The 27,822-nt window shown below is 46.1% G+C and overlaps 1 protein-coding gene and 1 long non-coding RNA gene across 2 annotated transcripts in view; one reads left to right on the top strand and one right to left on the bottom strand.

The window, feature by feature from the left end:
* Positions 1–27,822, bottom strand: part of CPPED1 (calcineurin like phosphoesterase domain containing 1) — a 103,168-nt gene that overhangs the window by 21,620 nt on the left and 53,726 nt on the right. The window contains exon 3 of the mRNA XM_039233623.1: positions 13,832–14,254. Within this exon, the coding sequence (XP_039089554.1) occupies positions 13,832–14,254 (423 nt within the window). The remainder of the gene's footprint in view (positions 1–13,831; positions 14,255–27,822) is intronic.
* On the top strand, positions 9,523–13,128 carry LOC120232732. The gene is made up of 3 exons (XR_005528632.1): positions 9,523–9,634; positions 9,945–10,126; positions 12,934–13,128. It is a non-coding gene; the product is annotated as an uncharacterized LOC120232732 (long non-coding RNA).

The raw sequence follows: 27,822 nt of genomic DNA, 5'->3' as shown, positions 1-27,822 counted from the left end.
CCTCAGGGAGTTGCTGTGAGTTTCAGAGATGATGTGTTTAAGCCCCAGCACAGGGTCTGTGCACACTGGAAACACTGTGCTTTCCGGCACTGTCCCTGAAATCTGGTGTGGACGTGGGGTTCTTTCTTCCTTCCCACGGGAGGCACCGCTGGCCACCTTCCAATACCCGTGCCCTTCCCTTTTTCTCTTTGCTGAAAAAAATTCTGATTTTCTTCTGGAAAATGTCCTGCTCTATGAGGTCATGGGGTTCCTCCTCCCCAGAGCTGAGATCGTGGCAGGTGGTAATTCCCCTCCTGCGGCCACCATGTGATGGACTGGGAATCGGCCTGTGGCCCAGGTGTGGGTATGAAGCTGTGTGCGAGGAGACTGCTGGGGTCCTGGGAGAGGTTCTGTTTCTTTTCAGAAGCCCCCTATCACTTCTGAATGTCAAGTCCAGAACTGTGGTAGCCCTCTAAGAAGGTCCAGTCTGAAGAAAAGCTACGTGTATGGCGAGTGGAGGTGGGCAGCGAGCAGAATCACAGCAAGACCCTGGTCCCCGAGCTGGCCTGGCTGGGAGCCTGAACCGTGCCCAGACTTCTACTTACGACATGAGAAACTTACTCTCTGCACTGGGCGAGTTAGGAGCTTCCTGTTACGGCCACAAGGAACTAATACTACTCTACACTTTTTAGGACAGTAACTCTCCTTTTGGGGTGACCAATAATCTACTTTCAAACACTAAATAAACTGGCTTTTGGAAGCTCTTACAAAATAACAGACTTCACTTGTTCTCTAACAGGTCCGTGCAGTTATTTGATAGGATGGCACTCCATTAGTACACTATTTTGTCAGTGAACTTCCTGACATCCTTTCTCTGGCTCATGAAATTGCTTTCCCAAGAATCACACGTTCAGTAGGACCGAGGCGTGGACCCAAGGCAGTACAGCGGGCACGGAAGCGGGAGAAGGTGGCTCAGGAGGCTTAGGCCATGTCTGTATGACAACTCAGAGGCAATTTGGAAGTGCGAAACAGATAACACACATCAGAGGCAGAGTGTGTCAATAAAAGACTCAAAACACGGTCAATCAAAAACAAAGAAAGGAAATCTTTTCCTCCCTTAGACTTTAAGCTTTTCACATTTAAGATTAAACGTGGAAAAGGCTAAGTGACATAATTTTTTGAAACAAACTGATGGCTCTGTAACTATTATCCTTATTAATTATAAGTGTCAATGGTGACTGATCTTAAGTATCTGGACCAGAGGCTGGGAAACTACAACCCAGTGACTGTTTTCTTAGAAGGTGTGTGAATCAAGAATGTTTCTTAGCTTTTTCAATGCCTATAGGTAGGGGCACTTGGGTGACTCAGTTGGTTAAGCGGCCGACTTCCGCCCAGGTCATGACTTCACAGTTTGTGGGTTCGAGCCCCACATCGGGCTCTGTGCTGACAGCTCAGAGCCTGGAGCCTGTTTTGGATTCTGTGACTCCCTCTTTCTGTCTGCCCCTCCCCTCTCCTGCCCTGTCAGTCTCTTTCAAAATTAAATAAACATTAAAAAAAATTTTAAATGCCTGTAGGTAGGTTTATACAACCACCTATTAGCCATCTACTCTGATTTTTGCCTCTTGGCCCACAAAGTCTAAAATATGTACTGCCTGACCATTTATAGAAGCAGTCTGCCAACCCCGATCTAGATGCCACTGCAGGGATTCTTTTCATTCTTTTTTCATTTTTTTGGAAAAACTTAAAGAGGATTCAGATGAGTGCAAATAATAATGCAACATTTATATTCCCACCACCCACAGATAACAAATATTAACATTTTATAACATCTGCTTTCACAGTTTTTCAGAATGAAAAAATTGTAATTATATAATTTTTATACCCAAGTCCCCTTTGACGGCCACACGCTATACCAGAGGCACCTGCCTTTACCTTTAAGGAATGGGTACCTTTCGCCAGAGAGTCAGGGACTTCGACAAGGTCAAAACACCTGTTCCTTAACTTCTATCAGAAGACAGGAAACGGAGACACTGATCACAATGCTTCTAGGTGTTGAAGGATCAATCACACAAAAAGCAGTCTTTGTCATAATACATGGGCTTGGCACAGAGAAGGCAACCCCGAAAATCTTCTGACTTGAATGGGTGGCCCCATCAAAGCAAACATTTGATGGAGCGATTTCATGAAGACACAGCCAGGAAGTAAAGGTTGTTAGGAATGAAAAGAAGGAAGGAAGACGGAAGAAAAGTCCCTGATATGGAGGCTGTCAAAGCCAACAAGAATGACACAATTCTCACATTCTTAAGGGAAACCAGGCCCCTTTCAAATAATAGCAGGCCAAGTATTTACACAGCTTCAAATGTAATTTCTGGAGAAGAGGAATTTAATTATTAGAAACAAATGTCTGATGTATCATGAAGTCCCCTCTAAGACGGCTGCATTGACTGTAATTCTCTGGGCTCCTTCCCTTTGCCCCTTCGACCCAGCCTTCCGAGGTGAGGACCAATGCTCCTCACCATTGTTCCCGTAGTTCCCAAAAGCAGAGAGCATGCACAATCAGGGTTCAAAACGTAAAGATGAACAGAGCAACAGGCAAAGCACCCAAGTCCAGAGTTCCAGTAACTTCTCCAATCAGAACCTCTTCAGTGAAACATGACTGGAGGTCACATCTGGCTTTCCCAAGATCAGTTTCAGGCATGCATTTCTTTTCTTATTTAAAATTTTTTTAATGTTTATCATTTTTGGGGAGAGAGAAAGAGAGAGAGCGTGCGCGTGCAAGCAGGGGAGGGGCAGAGAGAGAGGAAGACAGAATGTGAAGCAGGCTCCAGGCTCTGAGCTGTCAGCACAGAGCCCGACACAGGGCTTGAAACTCATGAACTGCAAGATAGGCATGCATTTCATAAATAGTGTGCAAGCATTTCTGGTTTAAGATTTCAACCTGTTTAAGGACATTAAATTGTCCAATAATGGCAAAAGGGTTCAATGAACATGGTATGTATAAAATACACAGTATAAAATATCAGTGGTTTGAGGAACATTTTCAATGATACAAGGTAATGATGTGTATGACATCGTTATTCTCCTAAAATGCTCATATAGGATCTCAGCTGTATGAAAAGAAGGAACTTCTTTTAAATTTTTTAAGTTTACTTATTTATTGGAGAGAAGGAGAGAGAGAGAGAGCACAAGTAGGGGAGGAACAGAGAGAGAGGAAGAGAGAGTGAATCCCAAACAGGCTCCATGCTGTCAGCACAGAGCCTGACATGGGACTCGAACTCAGGAGCCATGAGATCATGACTTGAGACAAAACTAACAGTGGGACACTTAACCAACTGAGCCACTCCAGCACCCCAGGAAGGAATTTCTTAATAACAAGAAAATGTTAATGAATAGATTGTTTATAAACCAAGCCCCTTCGAAAGCAAAACAAATAATACCAACCTGTGCAACCTAGCAGAGGATGGCAAGTCACATATCATACTCAAGACACGAGACTTCATCAGGCCAATGGAAATGACACCTGGGGAACTGTCAGAATCAGGAGTGGGGAAGTCGTCAACACATACTGCTCTGGCAGAAGAAATACACACACGTGCACACACGGGGGTTCCTGAGAAGGGCAGTAATCAGATTACTGAGGACTCAGGATCAGATCCTTAGGAAAACTGATGAAAGCTGCAATTATTTTTCTCTTGTGCCAAAATGACCCTCTGTGATGCTACTGTCAAACCCAGGATGCGGTTGAACAATTATTTTAGTCTTTTCAGACCAAGGAAACCAAGCCAGCACTCGATTTATTCCTTACGCATTCTAAGAGTAGATGCAAGTTTGCAAAAGCAAACAGCAGTTTGGAAAATACAAGCTGAAGTAAAATGGAAATGGATTGCCATGATTTGTCTCTTTTTGCAAAATAATGTCTCAGACCAACCTTTATCTTTTTTTGTTTTAATGTTTTATTTATTTCTGAGAGAGAGAGAGAGACAGACAGCATGAGCAGAGAGAGGGTCAGAATCTGAAACAGGCTCCAGGCTCTGAGGCTAGCTGTTAGCACAGAGCCTGACACGGGGCTTGAACCCACAAACCGTGAGATCATGACCTGAGCCAAAGTCGGACGCTCAACCGACTAAGCCACCCCGGCGCCCCAAACCAACCTTTATCTTTATTTCATCACTATTTTCTAAGACCTGCAGTCCCCATTTTTTTTAAACAACTTTTTAAAAGTCTGTTGATTTACTCTGAGAGAGTGCATATGCATGCTGGGAGGGGAGGGGCAGAGGGAGAGAAGAGAGAGAAAGAGAGAAACCCCAGCCGGTTCTACGCACAGTGCAGAGCCCAACTCGGGGCTCGATCTCACAACCGTGACATCGTGACCTGAGCTAAAACCAAGAGTCAGATGCTAACTGACTGAGCCACCCAGGTACCTCCAGTCCCCAGTTTTTAAGTGAGCTTTTTCTGGTGCCCATCACCCTCAGGTATGATGAGCCCCTCGGACTTATTTCCCAGAGGAGCCAGCCACGGACTACAGGGGTGGTACGGACCCCTCCCTGCTTGTCTGCAGAAGGCATAATTCACATGCTCAAGACCAAAGGATGAGCTGAGAAGCTCACTCCAGAAGAATGACCGCTGCTTGCCGAGACCGGAGGGGCAGCTTACACCTGCGGCGGACCTCCCCCGAACCTCAGTCCACGGACCCCTCAGACAGGGTGGTGCTAAGCCTCCCTGGTGAGGTGGACCAGCTCCTTCCTGAGGGAGCCCTTGCAAAAGGACAGGTGCAGAGCAGACATGGGGGGGGGCAGGCGGGCAGGCCCCAACCCACGCTCTCGTATCTTGCCGTCAACAGCCGTGCCTGATGCGCACTCTGCTCATCACCCTGACAGCAGCGAGGCTCAGAGGTCAGAGCGCTGGGACAGGGGCCTAGCGTGACCACCTCCCAGCTGTCCTGGTCTACAAAATCAGAGCAGCAGGACCCGTACTGTTTATTAGCACTCAAAGTACTGTGCTGTCATATTTAGTAAGTGGTAATTATTATTACGTGAATGTAAATTGTGCTGTAAATGGCTTATGAAGTCAAACTGATACGGAGGAGGCTGGTTACCCTGCGGTGTCTAGCGTCTACCGGTGGCACCGCACGGGGCTGTCGCAGGGACATGGGACCCCAGCGTGGTGGGCAGAAGAGTAGCAGAAAGAACATGGTCAGAAAGACCGGGGCCCCCACTCTGGCGGTACCCCAGCGAGCCAGCAGTGGGCCAGGGGCGTGCACTTGTGGGAAGGAGACGGTACATCCCTTATGCCCCGACTGACCTAACGCGAAGTCCCTCACAGGACTGTCAGGGACTGACGCTCTCGGCAGCAAGACGGGGAAGCCAACAGCACCTTCACTGCTGAGCCCTCGCCAGGACCCAGACCGTGCGTCACGGAGCCGGCCTCTTGTAGCCGATCCCCACAAAACCCTGACACGGAACTAGGCCGGCTTCGCAGCTCATCGGGGGTGGAGACAGAACACGGATGTCTCGCGGGGCTGTTGGGGACGCTGTGGTGACAGTGGGGCACGGCCACTGGTGATTCCCTCAGGGCAAGAGCAAACCGGATGTGACCCGTGGCTCTCAAGAAGCGTGTTCATCTTTTCCCCTTTTCAGCAGAAAAGCTGCTCTATTAGGGTGTCATCACCGGCATCTGGGAGGGCGCGAGGCTCCACCGAGGGAGACACCAGCGCAGGCCAGGAGGCCGCACCCAGGCAGGGTGACCAGGCAGCAGGTGGTGTCGCGCCTGCCCTGGACATGACCCCTCGCGCTGGACAACGTTACCGCAGGGAGCTCCGGGCCTAGGCTCCCGATGCAGCACAGTGGAGCGCTCTGTGTACGCGAAACACCTGAGAGAAGGCCCTTCCCTCCCTCTCACGTGTCTATAATTTACATTTAAAAATGACTCGAGCCAGAGGGCCTCCGTGTGCTCTCAGCTGCCTCACCTGTACGACGGACAGGTCACAGGACCCTCAACGTTTCTATACCAAAGGGATATCATTCTCTCAATTCTAAGTGAATCATCATGCAAACGCTTTTTCGTTAAGTAAAATTATGAAAAACAAGACAAAGCAGTTTCTAGCCTGTTTTAAATAACAGTATTCTAAATGTTCACTTAGGCTGTTGGCCACGATGGGGGCAAATGCCTCTTAAAGGAAAGCGAGTCCAGTGCCTAAAAATACCTGAACCAGTATGGGACATCGGAGTGTTCAGCTCAGCTAGGGATATTTCAATTTCACAAAGGACATTTCACTGCTCGTGTGGAAATGACGCTAATTGCTATTTTTTTAAATGACCTAAAAAGAGAAGATATAATATTTTGATTTCGTGAACTCAAACAGTCACTGCTGCTTCCCATGCACTTGCGCCTCATTTCTGAAATGCCGCGGTGGGGTTCTTCAACAAGATTTTATCATTTTTTAGCTTGAGGGGGACCTACTAGGTTGCGGAAGGCACCGCAGGCTGCTGTGTGCCCTCCCCTCCGCGGTGCCCAGCCCGGGGCCCCTTCCACTTGTTGAATGAGTAAATGTTGACTTCACTCTGGGAGGCAGCAGCACACAGTTCCACACGCCAGATTCTCAATTTATAAATATTTACAATCAGGACTTGATTTCGACTTTAATTAGCCCAACTGTTACGGATACCTCCAAAGTGAGAGATGTAATCCATCCCTTCGCACCAGATGCAGCTTCGGCACTCGGTCTCTTATCTAGGTTTATAGTGAATGAAGCCAGACGTCAGATGACTCAAGCATGACGGTTTAGGGTGAATCGATCAAAACATATAACAGACCCAACCTGGGAAAACGGATTCAAGACCAAACAGAACTTAAAGACGGTAAAATTCCTCAAGCTGACAGGCGCCCAGAAACTCTGGATTCTATAGACGCTGAAAAAAAAGGCCAAGTGATTGTTTCCTTTGCACGTGGATCTCGAGAAACTTAACAGAAGACCATGGGGGGAAAGGAAGGGGAAAACAGTTACACACAGGGAGGGAAGCAAACCACAAGAGTCTCAGATACAGAGAACAAACTCAGGGTGGATTGTCGGGGGAGATGGGTGACAGGCATGGAGGAGGGTTCTTGTTGGGATGAGCACTGGGTGTTGTATGTAAGCCAATTTGACAATAAATTATATTTAAAAAAGAAAAAAAAACAGGTGAGGAGTTCTCACTTGAGAGTTGGTTACATTTTTCTGATGTTTATTCATTTTTGAGAGAGAGAGAGAGAGAGAGAGAGGAGGGTTCACACACCAGTTGGGGGAGAGGCAGAGAGAGAAGAGAGAAACACAGAATCCAAAGCAGGATCCAGGCTCTGAGCTGTCAGCACAGACATAGGGCTTGAACTCACAAACCCTTAGGTCATGGCCTGAGCCAAAGATGAACGCTTAACCAACTGAGACACCCAGGTGCCCAGATTAACAGTTAAGAAAACAATCACTGGGGCGCCTGGGTGGCTTGGTCGGTTAAGCGTCCGACTTTCGCTTAGGTCATGATCTTGCGGTTCGTGGGTTCGAGCCCCGCATCGGGCTCTGTGCTGACTGCCAGCTCAGAGCCTGGAGCCTATTTCAGAGTCTGTATCTCCCTTTCTCTCTGACCCTCCCCTGCTCGCGCTGTCTCTCTCTCTCTCTCTCTCTCTCCTAGAAATAAATAAAAATATTTAAAAAAAAAAGAAAACAATCACTAAGATCGTTTTTTAAAATGCATTTTAATTTTTTTTAAATGTTTGTTTTTGAGGGAGAGAGAGAGAAAGAGGGAGGGAGGAAGGGAGACAGAGAATTTGAAGCAGATCCATGCTATCAGCACAAAGCCCGAAGTGGGGCTCAAACTCATGAACCCTGAAACCATGATTTCAACCAAAGTTGGACGCTCAACTGACTGCCAACCAGGCGCCCCTTCAAAAGCATTTTAAACAAAGGGCATTACATTTGTAGCAATGTGGATGGAACTCGAGAGTGTTATGCTGAGTGAAATAAGTCAGGCAGAGAAGGATAGATACCATATGTTTGCACTTATAAGTGGAACAGGAGAAACTTAACAGAGGATCGTGGGGGAGGAGAAGGGGAAAAATAGTGGGGGAGAGGGAGGGAGGCAAACCATGAGAGACTCTTGAATGCTGAGAACATACTGAGGGCTGATGGAGGTGGGGGAGAAGGGAAAGGGGGTGATGGGCATGGAGGAGGGCACTTGTTGGAATGAGCACTAGGTGTTATATGGAAACCAACTTGACAATAAAATATGAAAGAAAAAATAAATAAACAAAGGGCATTGTGAGATGGCTACCACTGCCTTGTGGACACGTTTGCTAGATTCAGAAAAACCTGATTATGACATTACCATTCAGAGGTGTGTTTAGCAAGACATTAACTGGTTTAGAAAAAGTAATGAAGAGCCAAATTCCATCACTAAATTCCAGAGGAATTTCCCATCTAGTTGAGCGCCTCCTGGCTTCTGATAAAACCAAATATAACCTGTATCCCTCACGTGCCCTGAAAAACCTCAGACTCCTTGAGACACGGCATGACTTCCTGTGCTTCCCAGGAGCTAAGAGACTTTCTGTCTAGTTTCACTTCCTGTATTTGTATTACGAGAAGAGCTGCTAATTCCTTTCGTTCTGCATTTACAAAGTTACACTGGCACACGCTCCTCTCCCTGCGAGGAGACCCTGCCCCTCCCGCCGGCGTCCCAGGGCCAGAGGCACTGCCTATAGGTGACGCCAGACCCTGTGTAAAGCAAATTTGCCGGCTGCGGGCTCACAATACGGTACAAGGTCATCTCACGGCACACAGCCCTTCGTGAGGCACATACGCGTCCCCGCCTCCCTTTAATCTGGTGCTCACACCCACCCTATGAGGCCGGGACCAGAACCCCCATTTAACAAGTGAGACAACTTAAGGCAGAAAGCTGTTCGGCATCTCATGTGAGCCCGGTGCAGCTGGGGAGTGGCACCAACGGATCTGAATCCGGGTCTGTCTGAAGCCAAAGCTTGTCCGCTGCCCCATACTGTGTTACGGCCTCAGCCCTCCCGCCGCGGCACACGTGTTCCCCCGACGCCACCTCCATGAGGTCCACCGTGCCCCCACGCTACCTGTACTGTTACTATTTTTCTTTCACTTGAACAGCTACTTGTATTTTTTCGAACACATATTAAAATAAACACCCAAGCACAGGACTTCAGTGCCCCCATGTCACCGCCCACAAGGGCCTCCAATGGAAGGTACCTCACCCAGGCATGCCCTCCATGAAGGAACCTGAGGCTCGCTCTGGGCAGACCCTTCGGTGGGTCACCAGAAGCACTCTGGAGTTAGACGCATGCACGGTGAAGATTCCTCTAAGCCAACGGCGGGGAAAGTATGACTTGCCAGCTCACACTCTGCTTTTGTAAGTTAGAGTTTTGCTGGAACACAGCCATGCTCATTTGCTTACGTATGTCTGTTACGGCTTCCATGTTACAAAAATGGAGCTCCGCAGTTGCCATGGAGACCAAAGCCCAAAGGCTTTTTTTTTTGTGTGTGTGCCCCTTGGCGGAAAAAGTTCACCAAGACCCCCGAGTTAGGTGATACATTTCCCATCCAAGACTCAGTTCGCCAACATCAATCCAGAGGGAATACGGACATTACCTTTGAGTCTGCCGATAAGTATGTGCATCAAAATTACTTCCATTCCACTCAGCTAAAATCTATTGTTGATGGGGCTACCCCATGACAGTCTTGGCGAGGGGCTGGGCTTCCAGAGGTGAACAAAGCCAGGATTCCATTTCTTGGAGGAATCAGGACATAACATATAATTTCAACCCAACTCAATAAGACATCAGAGTAGAATCTGATGTTTTATTTTTCCTTCAAAGAGGACCCTGGAAACCCGACCATTTTGTTCTTTCAAACTTTGAAATTTTAAAACGATAACCATGGGCTAAGATCTCTTTCTGCTTTTTTTTTTTTTTTTTAGAGGCATAAACACTGGAGATGAAACTATTTCTGTGAAATTACTCATTAACTTTTGAAGGAAAGATCAACTTACTGGAATTTTTCGTAATTGCCAAATGCGCTCTGGGCTCCCTTCTACACAGTTCTCATCTCTATGTTGAGAATGGAAAAAAGAAAAGGCATCAAGGCATCAAGGGAGTCAAGGTCAGTTAAAAGAGCCAGACTTTAGTTTTTTTAAGATTGAGTTCTTAAATTGGAATCCGTATTAACTGGGTCACAAATTAACCTTTTGCTGAAAAAGGCATGAGGGAGAGAGACAACGGCCAGGTTCAACCGCGATTTCATTATCTACTATCTGTCTTTGCAACTCAACTAGGTATCAGGTGAATTAAGGGGAAAACCAATTTCTACATCCCGTGGATGTGATGAAATTGATTATCCTCAGGCAGTGCAAAGGAAGACCGAAAATTACGGGTGCGGCTTCCCATCGGTGCGTCTGTCCTGCCCTGATAACTGTTTATTTGCGCTGGCTATTGACGCTTTTGTATCACACAAAGAAGGTTTTTCACTGAGCTTCCCAAGTAGAAACAGAATGAGTCCGTTTCTAGGGAAACCTGAGCGGGGAGGCTCGCAAGCTTGGACTCACAGAAGGCATCTCAACACACCCGTGGGCCCACTGTATAGTAACACCCCTCCTCCTCATTCACCTCATCTCGTTCGAAACATTAATGCAACAATGAGAGATGATTGTTGATGTTCGTTATTAAATCATTTATTCATCCCACACAATGATTCAGAATTATTCATTAAGCTTGCTGGAAGGAAGCTGGGTTTTACCTCCATGGTGGTTTTGGGAGGGATGTGCTCTTTAAAAGGATATTTTATAACAACACAATTATCATAATTAAAAGCTACCCTGATATTCTGATGAGCTTTTGACATATTTTTGAGTACCGGCATTTTAACACAGGGAGATAAATGAGACCAGAATAGTGCGAGGGAATAATATGGCTGTGGGGGAGAAGCTGAAAGCAGCATTAAACAGCAGCATCCCCCCCAATTTTACCACGGTCTTGAAGTTCACGGATCTTATGAAATGTCAGTTGAACTCTGGCTTTCCCAAATGAGTCCACGAATTACACTGCTGTGACCCGAGTGATCTCCTGTAGCGTGAGTCAGGGGGGCACACATTCCCCATCAGGGCCCACCTACCCGTGCCTCTGTTCCAAGCAGGTCACTCAGCCTTCCACCGAGCCGGGTCCACATGCGGCCTGGGTCTCTTCCCGACGTTGCCCTTGGCTTGCTCTGTGTCTGGAAGGCCGTAAAGCAAAGGGCCGGGCTTGCTAAGCCACTAAAACTGACAGGTGACAGTGTCAAGGACACCCAGCTCTCTGCTTTTCCCAGGTTAAGCAGGCTTAGGTGAAGAGCCTAACGTCAGTGGCCAATAGGACCTTCTCCTAAGTGAAGGTGCCTGGTGGGAACAGTGCAGGGCCACGTGGGAAGAGAGAAACTGACTGCTGTTCGAGCTGGAGAGCCAGCATCAGGGCAGACGTCATCGAAGCAAAAAGCTTAGACACCGCGTGATGTATGCTCGACAGTCGGAACGCACCTTGGAAGAGCTCTATGCCCAGGAGCGCTGTGAGAGCGTGGACTGGCCTCCGTGCGCAGCGTACAGTGGGTGCTAACCAAATAAATGGGCTGTGTCAGTCCCTCAGTCATTCCACAAACACAGGGGAAGCACTGGTTATGAACTGACCCGAGCCAGGCGTCCTAACGCAGAGATGACAGCTCCTCCACACTCAAGGAGCCGCGTCTGGTGGGTGACTGAGAAGTGGGCACAAACAAGTCCTCTGGGATCAAGGAGAGCTGAGGAAGAGCCCAGGGTAGGGCTGGGGGCACCTCACGCAGAAGGTGCCGAAGGGCAGTAGCTGGCCAGGGGAAATGGAAGAGGCAGACGCAGTGGGGGAGAGCGGGGCCCCAGGAGCGTGGGGGGCTGCAGAGCTGCTGCCATGGCCGAGATGGTGGCCTCAGGAAGTGGACAGTCTGGAGAGATGTTAAGGCACCGGAAATACCAGAGTATATTCTGGGCAAGGAGGCCCTACTGGAGACGGGCCCATCAGCGTTCCAGAGCCGGACGCCATTAAGAGTGGAACAAGACAACTACTTCCTCTGCTTGGTCTCATGCCGGGCAAGCAAGCGCCTGACTGGGACTTGGCTTCCCATGCTGTCCCGCCCGCGGGCAGAGGCTGTGCTGTTGGGGCGGAGGGGAGGGTTTCAGTCTTGCTTTAAGTCAATCGGTTGGCATCCTGTTGGTAGACAGCCATCTCTGTGAGCCGGGGAAATGGAACCCACCTCAAGATACAGACCAGCTGTGGGTGTGCTGGGACCTCGCAGGGCCAAAGACTATGCCGCCTCCGGGGTTCCTGTGGGTGCCCAGTTAGAGCTGTGGGCTCTCTCTTTACACATGTCCACAGGTCTCCGTATCCGGGGGTGCTGCTGGGCCCCCTCGTGGACACGCCACTCAAGAATGCAGTTGGCAGGAACGGCGAGCAAAGAGCAGCCACAGTGATGGCATTTACATCACTTACCATGTGATATGATAGGAATCACTTCCCTGGCATTCAGTGCTCTCTGGCATTATTCTCTGTTACAGAGTAGTCTCCGTGCTGGTGCTCATGCCATCCTGACCCTTCACTTCCGTGTCATTGAAACGGTTTTCTGCACCGACTCGAGCATGGCATGAAATTTCAAAGCCTCAATAGAAGTTTTCCAACTTCATCTCCATGGAACAGTTGGAAAATGTCTCCAATTATGCAAGCTCTTTGTAAAATGTCTTAAAAATACAGAAGGGCCTATTGTACATTTTGCAAGTAAATGCGAACACATTTAAATGTGTTCAAAGATGAAAAGAAGAGTGTAAGAATTTTTTATTTTTTAAACGAACACTAGCTACGGGCTCAGGCCACCTCCCCATCTCCCTGCCTCCTAACGAATAAATGGATGTATTTAAGTTTCAGAAGAATTTGATGAAGTACAGTCTGGAAAGATCTGGAAGGAGGCATTAAAACCAAAAGAGGAGACAATGGTCATCAAAGCCAGAATCCTGCCGAGTCATTGGTCATGCAGGGAGTCAGCGCTGAGCACCTGGTTCTCATGACAGACACACTGCGGTGCCGTGGGAGGGGCGACAGAGGGGCGCCGACCAGTGCTTCATGGGGTGTGTGGGTGTGTGTGTGTGTGTGTGTGTGTGTGTGCGCGCGTGCGCGCGCGCGCGCGCATGTTCAATACGTAATTAGCTAAGTGTTTACAGCAGGTTCAATCAGATTAAATGCATTTCTCTCTCATGGTTCTGGGGAGAATTGAGTCCTTGTTCTAGGAAAGCTGATAAGGCCTCAGGCCTCCCGGGGGCTACATCTAACACTGGTGGGAAGCCTGGCTCTTAAAGACCACCAGCCGATGGGCAAGTTCAGAAAAGATGACCCTGGCAACATCCCCTCTCCCTGGTTGGTAGAGCTGCACTCAGACCCCCATCCAACCCCACTCACTCCTGCCTGCAGGACCCCCCCCTCAGCAGCCAGCAGCTGCCACAGCTTCACCACTTGGTAGGCCAGGGGCTCCTGTAATGCTTTATAGGCCCTTTGTCTTTTAATCCTCACACCCGCCCCGTGAGAGAGCTCCTTCTGCCACTCCCACTTTACAGATGACCACACTGAGGCTGGAAGGGCTAGGTGGCTTGTCCAAGGCCACAAGGCCAGTAAGTGGTGAAGCTGCGGTCAGAACCCAGTTCTGCCCAAAGCCCCATCCTCTCTCTGCTTTGCCAGGCTGCAGGGGGTGGGGGGTGGGAGAAGGCTCTGGAAGCCCCCTCTCTAGACGGCCCTCCCCACCAGCCCCCGGGGCCCAGGGCGTTACCTGCTCTGATGAGCTTGTCGGCCACCTCCTTGCGCACGGCCTTGGTGAGGTTGAAGTAGTCGTCGTCCTCGTCGATGCTCCGGAGGAAGAGCGGGACGTGCTGGAAGACGACGGCGTGCCGGCACTCGCGCTGTCCCGCGACTCTCAGCTGCTGGTCCAGCCACTGGTCCTGCGCCTGCTTCAAGGCCGGGCACCCGGAGGCATCGAACCAGAACTGGGAGTTGAGCACGAGGCACAGGACGCCCCCGACCCAGAAGCTGAAGTAGTCGTCGCCCCAGGTCCGCTGGAACTCCGCCACGGTCTCGGGAGTGGGCGCGTTGCCCAGGTCGTGGTTGCCGCTGACTAGCACCAGCGGGATGTCGCTGTCCACACGGGCCAGCACCCGCTGCAAGTCCGCCGTCTGCTCCTTCCGCCAGGGCGTCCCTGCAAGAGTGAGGGTCACGTCTGAAAGGGCCGCGGCTGTTCGTGCATCAACACGAGAGAGCACGAGCTAGGAATACACACAACCGGGCGTGTGGGCGCTGCAAACAGTATGTTAGAAGCAGATCAGCAAGTGAGGCGGGAACCTCTGGCCCCTTCCCTCGGGGCGTCGAGGACATTCCGTGTCTAAGTGGCCATCTGCCCAACGTTGCTCACGGAGTGATGATATATGATAATATATGATAACATTCATATATTGAATATTAGTGAATATTAAATATTAGTGAGGCTTCATTTCTTTTATTCAAATGAAAAATAGTTGTAGCTTTTCTGTCTGATCTCAATGGGTCATCATGTGCGCCCCCTATTGTGTGGGCACTGCGCTTTGAATGCTAGTCCCAAACCAACTGCTGCTTAAAGTTATTCTTTACCATACACATGCCCTTGCAGACTGTGTGAGCACCTGTGCGGGAAAAACTCTTAGAACCCAAATGGCCAGATCGACTGGTCTGTGCATCTTGGCAAATCCCACCTCCACACCCCATCCAGGGGAAGAGGTACTTTTATATCCTACTAACGGTGTGAAAACGGGTACAGGCTCAGTGTCTTAAATATTAAGTGTGTCTCACTCCGTCCTACCCCAGAAACACAGGATTCAGTACGGAGATAATGGTCTGGACAGAGAGTTCTCCCTCCTCCAGATTCCTGGTTTCCACACTTCCTGTCATAATGGAGTAACACTTTAATGAACGGGATTTGAAATGACCAACGACATTCTGGATCTGTTTTTGGTTGTTTTTGTTCGGTGTGGTTTTCTGAGCCCCTCTGTGCTAATTCATTCAACAAATCTTTACTGAGGACTGTGTCTAAGGCACCGATTTCGTTACTGGGGCAAGCTGTGAGCCAGAGACACGAATCTTTCCCTCCCACCGGCGAGTCAGACAACCGGTCCAGCAAATGATAGGCACTATCCATATCACATGTTGTGAATTATTGCTGAGAAGAGCAAGGTGGGAGAACAGGATTCCTGCACCACATGAGTCCTGAGGAACATGCTCAATATTGTGCACAGACAGCAGGAGGAAAATGCCGAGAGAAAACAGCAGCCCCTTCTCCCCAGGGACGGTGGAAAGGCACCTGGAAAACCTTGCCATGAGCAGATGAAAACTATACCCAATGTTCTGTGTCTATCATGAACTTAAAAGGAGGCCACAAGGCCTCTGCAAAAAGACTGCAGTTAAGAAGGAGGACCTAACGCAGAGAGGAATTCAGTCTAGAAGGTCATACAATAGGCGGGCGTGATGCAGGAGTGGGTTGGAACAGACTCGGGGAAGAAAGAGAAATGAGAGAAAACCGTTTCAGGAGTTCCAGCTACAAGAAATTAGCAGGACCAAGAATTCCTTTATAGACGCCAGTTTTTCTCGCTACCCAGTGTGGGCTTGGAAAGAATGCGCACTCTCTAACTGGGGAATGTGGGGGCCCCTCGTACCTCCACCCCATCACACTTGGGCAAGGGGTGATTCAAATCTCCGGTGCCGTTCATGGCCTTGCCTTTGGCCTGCTGATCCATGTCACTTCTGGACAGACTCAGTGAAGTCTCCACCATAATTGTCAATGATTCTATTTCTCCTGTGATTATGCCAAGTTTGGTGTGCACTGACTTTTAGCCATGTTGTTGGATGGGGAAGAGTTCAGAATTCCCATATCCCACTGACATAGCTTTACAATGCATTCTAATAAAATAAATAAAAAGTAAAGAAAGAAGTAGATCTACACTATTAATATATTAAGTTAAAAAGGTAAATGCATGGAGGAAAAAAATCACATGTAAATTTTCAAAAGGCTTACACATATTCATATATGGTGGATAAAATTTCTCCGAAGACGTAAAGGAAACTATTGACTTTGGTTAAATCTGGGAGACAGAAGTAGGGAGGGAGGGGGACCTCCACATTCAGTTTAAAATCCTTTATACTACATTTTAGAAGTTCCTTCCTTCCTTCCTTTTTCCAAGCTTATGTACCAACTTCCATTTTTATTAAAAAGAAGTGATTTTTTAAAGGTGATTTTAGTTCCAGGATCCTAAGGTTTAAAGAAGATTCAGGAGAGGCCAGTCAGGCAGCTCCATTTCGAAGCAATCCCAATTTCCGGGATGAGTGGAATTTGCCTGGGGAAGGGGTCAGCGGGCTGCCCACCGCAGGGGGAGTTCTCCAGGGGAGAAGCAGGTCCTGCCTGGCACCAGGGACCAGAAAGGCCCTCCCGCAGTGGTGCTGGGCATTAGCTCACAGCCAGCGTCTGCCTCCTCGCTGGGCTGGGCTGGCCCTGGGGCTCCTGACGCTGCTGGTTTAGCGGAACCTGGACTGTGGGCACCCGTGCTGACTTTACAGAGCCCCCTCTAAGACCCCACTGGGGTGAAATGATGGGGTCAGTTCTCCCATCTGGAGGAATGGGAAGGGAGGATGAATCTTTATGGCCTGGAACGTGATAAATCATTTCCAAGGGACTCCACAAACCGAGGCTAATCTTTCCTTAACCGGTGTTCTAGAAATCCCAAAGCCACCATGCATGTTCCCTTCTTTCCATTCATGCAGATGTGGGGACACTTATCTGGCACTCGCAATGTGCCAGGCACTGTTTTAAGGGCTGTCCTCACACATCAACTCGGTCTGACAACCAGTGGGGAGTCAGGGGTTAAACCCGGGACTCCAGCTCAGAGGGCTGCTTCTCATTACAGTGTCTTGGTCACAGACTAAGATCCTAGCTTCCAGGGTGACTTCTCTGAGCCATCCTGATCCACAGGACAAGGACTGGGTAACACACTGGGATGTAGTGTCTCCCATTCCTGGTTTTCAAAGGGCATTTCATCACGACCCTTCATACACTGACACAAATGATGATCGGTGAGCTAATGACGATTCACAAAAAAGCACCTTAGGAGAAAGGTTGGGTCAAAACAGGGAAAGGAGACCTTGCCTACAAGCAATCTACACTGAAGAGCTGTCAATTACACACAGTAATAGGATGTTCGTTTCCAAACTTCGGAGGCATCCTGCTTTAGGCGAAACCACAAATATCCCCCAATAAACTGTTAAAAATCATGAAACCCATCTTTCCTGGATCTCCTCAGTCAAATATGAGCCTCTCTCGTGAAGCTTTTCCAGAACTTTCTACACCCCTAACATGGAGGCATGGTGTAGACGTGAGGTCTAGGACACCTGGGTTTGGTCCGTAACTCTTGCCCCTTATAAGTCACGTGGCCTTGGGTGAGTCATTTGGTTCCTATGAGCTTTGGTCACATCGTGTGTGAGATGAAGATGGTGACCTCCATACCTCAGAGGGTAAATATAAGGATTCACACCAAGACCATGATTTCCAGAGTTTACAGACAGAGTTGCAAAAACGTTAGCTGTCTTTCCTCCACCCCCACACCCGAATGTACTGAATTCTCTCTTTTTGACCGGTGACTCACAGTGTGCACACAGCAATCAATAAATCATTTCTGAAGGAAAGAAAACATTCCCCAGGGATATGAGTAATTTTTAGGTAAGAATTTAGAAGCAAAGGAGTAACTTCTCGATTACAAAAAGCCAAGCTTAAGGAAAACATTTGCATTATTTTCAACACACTTTCTTCTGCATGTATCAGAATGTCTTTCGGGTCAGGACATCAATAACCCCTTAGTATTATTAACAGAGCTGCTAGTACATCTTAATAGAAGGTAGTACTTTCTAAAGAAGTCATATTATTAATAGCAAAGCCCAAAGCCAAACCTCACTAGCATCAGGAAAAGAAAAAATGTTACCTTGGCCAAGGACACAGAGCTTCCATGAGTTTCTTAAGAAATGAGCAGGGCTCTGCACTTCACAGGAAGGATGGAAAGGTACTCAGGGAAAGAAGAGACTTTGGAGAAGGAAGAAAACTGGCAAGAAAGGACTGAGAAGAGAGAAAAAGATCCCATTAAAATTTTAGGATTATTCTAGTTCTGTGAAATATGTTTCTATTTTGTTTGGAAATAGGGATTGCATTAAATCTGTAGATTGTTTTATGTAGTATGGACGTTTTAACAATATTCATTCCTCCAACCCATGGGAATGGAATCTTTCCATTTGTTTGTGTGAGCTTCACAGAACTCGAATAAATAATCCTAAAATTTGTATGGAACCACAAAAGACTGAATAACCAAAGCAATCCTGAGAAATAAGAATAAAGCTGGAGGTATCACAATCCCAAACTAAAGTTACATTACAAAGCTGCAGTAATCAACACAGTATGGAACTGGCACAAAAACAGACACAGAGATTAATGGAACAGAACAGAAAGACTTAGAAATAAGCCCATGCTTATATGGTCAATTAATCTACGATCAAAGAGGGAAGAATATCCAATGGGAAAAAGACAGTCTCCTCCACACCCAGTGTTGGGAAAACTGGACAGCTACATGCAAAAGAATGAAACTGGATCACTTACGCCATATACAAAAATAAACCCATATGGATCAAAGAACTAAATATAAGACCTGAAGCCATAAAAACCCTAGAAGAGAGCAGAGGCAGTAATTTCTTTGACATTGGCCACAGAAACATTTTTCTAGATATGTCTCCAGAGGCAAGGGACACAGAAAGCAAAATTAAACTATTGGGACCACATTAAAAAAAAAAAAAAACTTGCACAGTGAAGGAAACCAGCAACAAAACAAAAAGGCAACCTATGGAATGGGAGAAGATATTTGCAAATGATATCTCTGATAAGGGGGTTCATGTCCAAATTATATAAGAACTTATTCAACACCAAGACAAGAAATAACAAGTACCGGCAAGGATGTGGAGAAAAAGGAATCCACTTACAGTGCTGGTGGGAATGCAAACTGGTGAACCATTGTGGAAAACAGTATGGAGGTTCTTCAAAAAATTAAAAACAGAAATACTACCTGAGCCAGTAGTTCTGCTACTGGGTATTTATTCAAAGAAAACAGAAACATGAATTCAAAAAGATTATTTCGGAATTACTTAAATAGCCAAGATACGAAAGCAACCATATCTGGTCAACTGATGAATGGCTAAAGAAGATGTAGTATGTATATAAAAATGGAATATTAGTTATAAAAAAGAAGGAAATCTTGCCATTCGCTAAGTGAAGTAAGTCAGAGAAAGACAGATACCACATGATCTCACTCATTTGTGGAATTTAGGAACAAACAAAGAAAAAGGAAACAAAAAACAAGAGTCTTAAATACAAAGAACTGATGGTTGAGGAGGGGAGGGGGCCGGAGCGACGGGTGAAAGAGATGAAGGCATTAAGAGGACGCTTATCGTGATGCGCGCTGAGAAATGTAGAGAATTCCTGAATCATTATCTTGTACACCTGACACTAATATAACACTATGTTAATTATACTTGAACGAAAAACAAAAAGGAGAGAGGAGAACTGTTCTGGATGAGTTGCCACGGCAGATGAGGGGCACCTGCTGAAAAGTGGGTACCGAGAGAAGGAGGCCAATGTGAAGAAGGACCCGATGTCAGTACACACCTGCTAACTGCTGAGAGCTCTGGATGGGACTGACAAGGGTGGTGTGGAACCTGTGATGTGTTTAAAATACATATTAAAAATTTTTTTTAAATGCAAATAGTTGAAAGAAAACCAGGAGGTAGAAAACATTATAAAGATTATGAAAAAATATTTATGTTATTCATTACTCTTGAATTTTTTTAAAGTTTATTTATTTATTTTGAAAGAGAACCCCAAGCAGGCTCTGCACTATCAGTGTGGAGCTTGACAGGGGGCTTGAACCCATGAACTGTGAGATCATGACCTGAGCCAAGACCAAGAGTGTGACACTCAACCAAATGAAATATCCAGGTACCCCATTAATTTTGAATTTTTAATATGCTGTGGCACCATGGAATGTGTAACCTGTCACTATTCATTAAGGTGGAGATCATTATCGTCTTTCTTTGCAAATAGCCTTAAAATACATGGTCTGATAAAATCTCTTCATAGACTTGGAAAAGAAGTAAACATCCTTAACTGGATAAAGTACATCTGCAAAAAACCCATAGCTAATGCCACGCTTAATGGTAAAAGACTGAATGCTCTCCCCCTCTGACTGAGAACAAAGCAAAGATGTCTGGTCTTAACCATTTCTATTCAACATCACTCAGGAAGTTCTGGCCAGTGCAGCAAGGCCAGAAAAAAGAAATAAAAAACATACAGATTGGAAAAGAGAAAATAAAACTGCCTATTCTCAGAGGACATGACTGTCTCTGTAGAAAGCTCCAAAGAATCTATTTTTTAAAAAGATTTCTAGCTTAATAAGGGAGGATTAGCTTGGTTGTTGGATGCAAAGTCACTATACAAAAATTAACCACATATATACTAGCAATGAAGAATGAGAGGTATAAATAGAAATATTTGAAAGATATTTAGAGGGTAGAAACAATGGAAGTCCTTGTTGTATTAGTCACGAGAAAGAGAAGATGGACTTAAACATAATTCCTGGCATTTCAGGAACTGGGAGGTCATATCACTTATTGACATAAAAAAAAAAAAAGAATGGGAAAGAAACAGATTCAAGGTAAAAACCAACTGCTCTATTTCAATATAAAACTTGATGTATTGATATGGATACAGGCAACAAAAGGAAAAAAACAGATAAAATGAACTTCATGACAATTTTTAAAACTTTTGTGCATCACAAGATGGGAGAAAAATCTGCAAATCATATATCATATAAAGCATTAATATCCAGAATATATAAAGAACTCCTAACACTCAACAATAGATTAGGGCTCCATCTTCTGAAGGGAAATAACGCTGTGTTCCACTTACAGCATATCTCTACCAGAAATGCAGGCAGATACCACAAAACTTGAGTGCTTACCTGCCAACCATGAAAAACCATGATGAATATATTTTGTTTTCTCCTTTGGGGACAAAGGAGAGCAGAAGCTGCCTCAAACCCCCATAGAGTATGACCTGGCTACGGAAAAAAGCAGAGCAAAAAATGAAGAGGAAAACTGTGTGTTTCTATTCCCTTTAACCATCCCTATCCTGGCCAGCAAATGCAGTGACGGCAAAATTCCACCAGAAAACTACTGATGAAAACCATCCACCTCTGAGACCTTCAAAACATTTTCTCTCCTCCGTGGAGGCTGTCTAAATAACAGATGCTGCGAATAGATTTCAACAGTGTTATGAATCTATTTACTGTTTTAGTAAGATTTTCTTCTTCTTTTTTCAACAAGCAAACCAATGTTCTCTGTAGCAAATCAACAAGAAAGACTGTTGCTTAGTTAAAGAAAATGAGACTTCTCTATTCCCTGGTCCCTGTAGGCACAAGAACTCAAACGAGAGCTGATGATAATGTGCTCAACCACTGTCAAACTTAAATTAAATAGCAGGACAACTTTAGCAAGCACAGAAACAGGCCGGTGATGAAATGGTCTATTCATTCAGGGGGACCTGGAGTGGACTTGTCAGTTCAATACCAGTGGCGGGTGAAAGGAACAAAATCAATATGGTGCCCAAGTAAGCACACTCTGAACAGTTAGTTACTTATAAACCAGATGATTTCTCTGGCCGAGACAGGTGCAGGGGAGGCAGATGAACTAGTCTGTGATGGGCAAGAATTCCCTGTCTGGAAAATGGCTGTTGTACGTGGTCAGCCCCCTTCACACCTGCCCAGCCTTGTTGGCCTGCCCCAGCTCTCAGGGATTTCACATGGCCCCAAGGCTGGGCTGTGCAGCAGCATTTTCTTTGTGAAGACACTTGGTTGATAGATATGAATCTGGTCTAATTTGGGATGGGCTGAATGCAGAAATTAACAAGACAGTGGGATATGCACAGAACACCCCACTCCTCCTTCTCTTCCCTTTTTTCCCTAATCCCCGGGGTGGGTTCTCAGCTGGGCAACCTCAGAACTCTTTCTCCTCAGTCCAGGCTTTCTGAGAAGGTTCAGCATCTTCTACATCCAGCTGCAGTCCAACTTCTACACACACACACGCGCGCGCTTGTGCTTCTTTACAATCTGTTCCCACAGCCAGGTCACGAGCTTTCCCAGCCAGGTCACCAGCCCATCAAATTGCTCACTTCGCCAAATCACAAAATACTCAAAGTTTTGGATGCTTGGCCTCACCTTCTTATTCCTCATCCCACCTGACCCTCACATCACCCTGTGAAGGCTCAATGGGTGGATGTAGCATCTTATGTGAGAGACACCTGCTGAAATCCCTGCCCAATACAAGACTTGCCTGTTTCAAAACTACTCCTGGAACAGGCTGGTGTTATTTGCTTGGCAGCTCAAGGGTCCGTGACGCTTTGCAAGAGCATGAAAAGTTCTGTATTTTACTCATCATCAGCTTCACCAGTTCTAAAATGACATGATTCTTGACAAATGTTTAATTTGAAGGGAGCTGCATTACTTCAAAGGTAAAGCATAAAGAAGCTTTTCTTTCTTTCTTTCTTTTTTTTTTTTTGGTATCATGCTATTTTGGATTTGTATAGCCTCAATCCATTGTTCTATTCCTATGGTTTAGGGATGAGCAAACCAGGACTTGCTGTAGTCACTGTGGGGAGGGAATGGGGACCCACTGCTGAGCTGCATGCCACAGAGGGTTGGCCTGGGAACTGGCTTGTCTCAGAGGGTTCATTGGATTTGGGGAGTGGGGAGACAGGCATCCTAAACCTCATTCTTTGACCAATCAGTTGTGCTCTTTTTTGGCAATAAGCAGTGATGAATGTGCCCCTTGCTATCATTAGTGAGTTTCTACGTGCCAGGGCATCAAGGTCAGCACTTCCCACGTATTATTTCAACACAGCCACCATCCTGTCACCACAGCACCACTTCTTACTCAACTGTGTGCTGCCTTAATTTGTCCAGGTATAAAGCAGCAATCAAAGCCCGCTATATCTATGTCCAGTGTCTGGAAAACGCGCAATGACGTAGCATGTACAGGGCCAGGTGCCTGGAGCAGTGTGATGAAGGAGACTGATGCAGTCCCTTCTTCACGGAGCTTTGGACGTGCACACAAGGCTTCTGCTGGTGGAGGGGGGTGGCTGGGAGAACACTTGTACTCAATGCTGGGGACTGTCTTCACAGGACCATCAAAGAACCACTGACCAAGTGATAATAAAGAGTGAAAAACCCTCACAGCCTTTTGACAACAAATGACTTGACCCCTGGATTTACGAGATATGGTTGGTACATCCAAAAATGTGTTAAATAGAGGGATACTCCAGACTTATTGACATGGTCCAGTCTGGTCATGCAGACAGGTGTTCCAGCCAGGGGTAACAGGGAATACACAGCAGCAAATTCCTGGACCAAACTGTCAGAGCTGCCAAAGGCATCAGGGAAATCACTGGAATTATAGACGAGATTCTGGATACCAAAGCCTTTTTTACTGGAGCCTCCCATTTGGGTGGAGTAAAGTCATTTCCCCAATTAAGATGAGGCTCTATACTCTCTGAATTCACCATAATTCTGTACTTAAAAACATTAAAATACATATGTATTAACTTGCAAACATTTGGTGTTTGGTAAAGTATCCCCCTTGGAGCACATCCAGCAGTATTTTTAAAAAGACAGGGGGTGGGGGGTGGGGAGGGAGGCACTGGAATTATAAAAATTGGTAAACCGCTTAGAATGGTTTTCACTTTACAAATGTATTGTGTGCAAAAGTTTGTTCCTAAACTGGCTACTTGGAAAGCAACTAGGATTTGTCACAGAAATAACACTATAACTGATGATTTGGTCTCAGGCTACCTCACAATAACCTAGTTAATCCACAACACAGATGAATGTACTCACCGAACCCTGAGACTTACAATCACGCTCCTCTCCCCAACTGCAATGTTTACCTTCCCAGCAAAATATCTGACATTTCTGTCAGTGTTGCCAAATTGCGTCTTTACTTTCTTTCAAAAATGCTCTTACCAGTTAGTGTAAAAACCTAACTATTATTTATGCCCATAGGTAACAATGATTACAAGCGAATTTAATATGATATAGAAGAGAGAAATGTATTACGTGAACAAATGAGTATTAAATGCATCTGATTAGAGGTTTGGTAAAGGTGTAATTATGTGGTTATCTATACTTAAAAATATTATTTGTTACATTAATGGAAGGAGAATGTACTAAATTAGTGGTTTTCAGGTAACATATCTCAATATATGAAGCAGCAGGGGAAATAAAGATGAAGGGTCTTCAGGTTGTTTCAGTTGATTACATTCTTGGGACGCCAAAGAGTGAGGAGAGCCAAGGGCATAGGGGAATTAGACCAGGTGAAGCAAATAACTCTCCTAGGATACTCAGACACTCAACTCTAGAAGAAATAACACGTAAGATGTCAGTTATCAATCATGGAATTCTTACCATGTGCTAAGCACTGGCATTACTGCATCCTGATGCACCTGATACTGTACTGATACCCTGGCTACGTGGCCAGGTGACTGAGGCCCCTCCTCACACTAACACTGTTCTAATGAGTAAAAACACATCAAATGACGTGAACTATGGCCACAGGAAAAGAAATGTGGTCTTGCCAGTTCTATGATACAAGAAGGATTGGTAAAGGGATAAGTTAGAGGACCAAGGGTCAGGTCTCCTGGGGAGGGGCCCAAGCAGTAAATGGATGGGACGTTCAGAACCTGGGAGCTCAGAGCACCTCAGGCATTAAGTGTGCACCATCTTGTCTGCTGGCATGGTCACCACCACTGTGAGCAAAGAAGGTGTCTGGGACTCCTCAGTCATCTCCACCCTGCCTGTTGCCACCTCGGCACTGGAAGAAGCCCAGGGGGTGGGTGGGGACCAACATGCACCCTCCGTTCTTTGGGTAAAACATGATCTAATTTTGAATTCAGGGCTATAGGAGATCCCCTGTGCCTCCTAGCCCTAATGTACCCGAGCCAAAATGGGGAAGAAGTCCCAGCGGTGAGGGAAACACCTGGAACACACACTTGGAATATTACAAGGTTAAATATTAGGGCATTCAGATTTGCCTAGACTTGAACACTGCAAACTCGGGAAAAAATATTTAAGGGAAAGAACCTCATAAACCATACCTTCAGTCTGTGTTCTTTACTAATTTTTATATGCTAAAGACATGGAATCAGAATGGTCTTGTCATTTTGCTGGCCATGAGGAATGTAGAAAACAAAGTCTGGAGTAGCTGTGACAGGCTGAGAGCAATAAAGCCTTGTTTTTATAAAACCTTTAAGCAGAAATGACTCCAAGAAAACACAAGAGTGATCACGTTTGGCGAGACTGAGAACTAAAAGCCTTCTTCGAGTCCTAAGAGTCTCCCAGTTAAAGATGGCGGACTGGAACCTCACACTTACTCTGTTCCTTCCACACACTGTATTGCAAAGACAGTGAACTCTTCAGGACAAAGAGGAGAGGTGAGGAGGGAACAGCCACAGAACTGTGGAAACCAGAGAGCAGGTGAACACGTGGACTCCGCTCACTCAGAAGGTTTAATAATTAGCTGAACGTGGGAATGGAGCAGAAGCAGCTGGCTTGGTACAACCCCTTTGTGAAGCCCTCCAGAGAGATTTACCATAGCTCAACCTCCATCTTCCCGATGACCCGGCCAATTTCACTCCCAGGACTGTCCCCAAAGAAGGGAGTACACAGGTCTAATAAACGACATGAGTAAGAACATTCATAGCAGCATTATTCATAGAAGTCCCCCAACAGATATGACTCAGATAGCCATCAGCAGTGGAACGGGCCAGTAAACTGCAATACAATCATCAGACAGATACTATGCTGCAGTCACAAAGAATGAGCTGTCGCTGCACACGGTGACATGGATGGATCTCAGATATTACACACAGTACAAGAAGCCAGAAAGAGTACAAAATGTACAATCCCATTGTTATAAATTTCAAGAAAAGGCAAAGCCAACTGATAGTGACAGAAAGCTTACTGATGAAGAAACACGAGGGAGCTTCCTGGCAGGTGGCAAAGGTTCTCTCTCTTGATGTGAGTGGCGTTTGAGGGTGGATGTGCATGTTCGAGCTCTTCAGTTCAGATTAGCTGCATCTTACTTTTTTAATATGAAACCTCAATTTTATTTGTTTTTTTTTAACAATTTATTTATTTTTTGAGAGAGAGCATGAGCAGGGGAGGGCCAGAGAGAGAGAGGGAGTCATAGAATCCGAAGCAGGCTCCAGGCTCTGAGCTGTGAGCACACAGCCTGATGCAGGGCTCGAACACATGAACTGTGAGATCATGACCTGAGCCAAAGTTGGATGCTTAACCTACTGAGCTACCCAAGTGCCCCTGAAACCTCAATTTTAGAAAGAAGTAAAAAAAAGTAAAGAAATTAGAAATATCTAATTTGTATTATAGATATGTCAAAGGCCTAATCACGTGTGGGGACAGGTATCCTCAGAAATGAGTAAAAGGGAGCTAAAATGGAAGGATGCCCTGAAATTCCCGAGAGTTGGACCACTGCCCTTCATACTTCGGTAGATGAGGGCTTTAGTTTTTGTAAAGAGTAGAGGGGGATTCCGAGAGCCAGCAGGTACAGTTGAGAGTGGGGATACCATAGTGAAGACAGAACGATTATGATAAAAGGTTTTACCCTAATTTTGTGAGCACAGCCTTTCTCCTCCATAGGCCTTCAGAATGAGAGCAGTCCCCCCCCCACCCCACACCCCCGAACAAGAGGAGGGAAGAATCTACCGTGAGGCAGGTATGTGAGAGCCAAAGAGAAAAGATCTTCACTGTCCTATGGTGAAGATCACAGGACACGAGGCGCCCCCCAAAAAACAAAAGGTCCAATCATTTGTACAGTGCTGCACTGTGTGTGTGTGTGTGTGTGTGTGTGTGTGTGATGTACTCAAACAGGTATGGAAAGCCAGGGATTATTATAAATAATCAATATAAGAGACACACCCAAAGAATCAAAACAGGGGGAACAAGGACTATTTGGAGAAGGAAAAACACTATCAACAATATTCTCAGGAAAAGAAGACAGTGCATCCATCAAACAATTACAGGAGTAATGACCAAAAAAGCTCTTGAAGATTAAAATGATGGTAGCAGAAATGAAACTCTCAGCAGAAGGCTTAAACGATAAAGTTGAGGAAATAGCTCAGAAAGTAGAATAAGCAAGGAAATAGGATAAAAAGGAGACAATATTTGAGGGCCAGTATAAGAAGTCCAAAATCTGAAAAACATGAGTACCAGAGACTATAGAGAAAAAAAAAATCACTGAGGGAAATAATTCACCAATATTTCAGAGCTGAAGGCCTCAGACTTTTAATAAATAAAAGCAGATTCACACCACAGTATATCACACTGTTATTTCAGAACCCTGGATACGGAGGGAAGGTCCTACATGTCTCCACTTGCTTAGAAAGGGTCAAGAATCAGAATGAAATTGAACATCTTAAAATCTGTTCTGCATGGGCAAAGGCAAGGAAGCTGAGCCTTTGAAATTCTGAGAGAAAAATGACTCTTTACCTAACATTCTATACCTAGCTGAACTACCACAATCTCAATTTAATGTGAGGCTAGAATGAGGATGTTTCTGAAGGAGAAATACAAATTCTTCTCCAGAAGC

The sequence above is a fragment of the Hyaena hyaena genome, unplaced genomic scaffold (genome assembly GCF_003009895.1).
Source record: "Hyaena hyaena isolate Hyena2069 unplaced genomic scaffold, ASM300989v1 scaffold_76, whole genome shotgun sequence".
NCBI lineage: Eukaryota > Metazoa > Chordata > Mammalia > Carnivora > Hyaenidae > Hyaena > Hyaena hyaena.
This window is presented reverse-complemented; position numbering and strand designations above follow the sequence as displayed.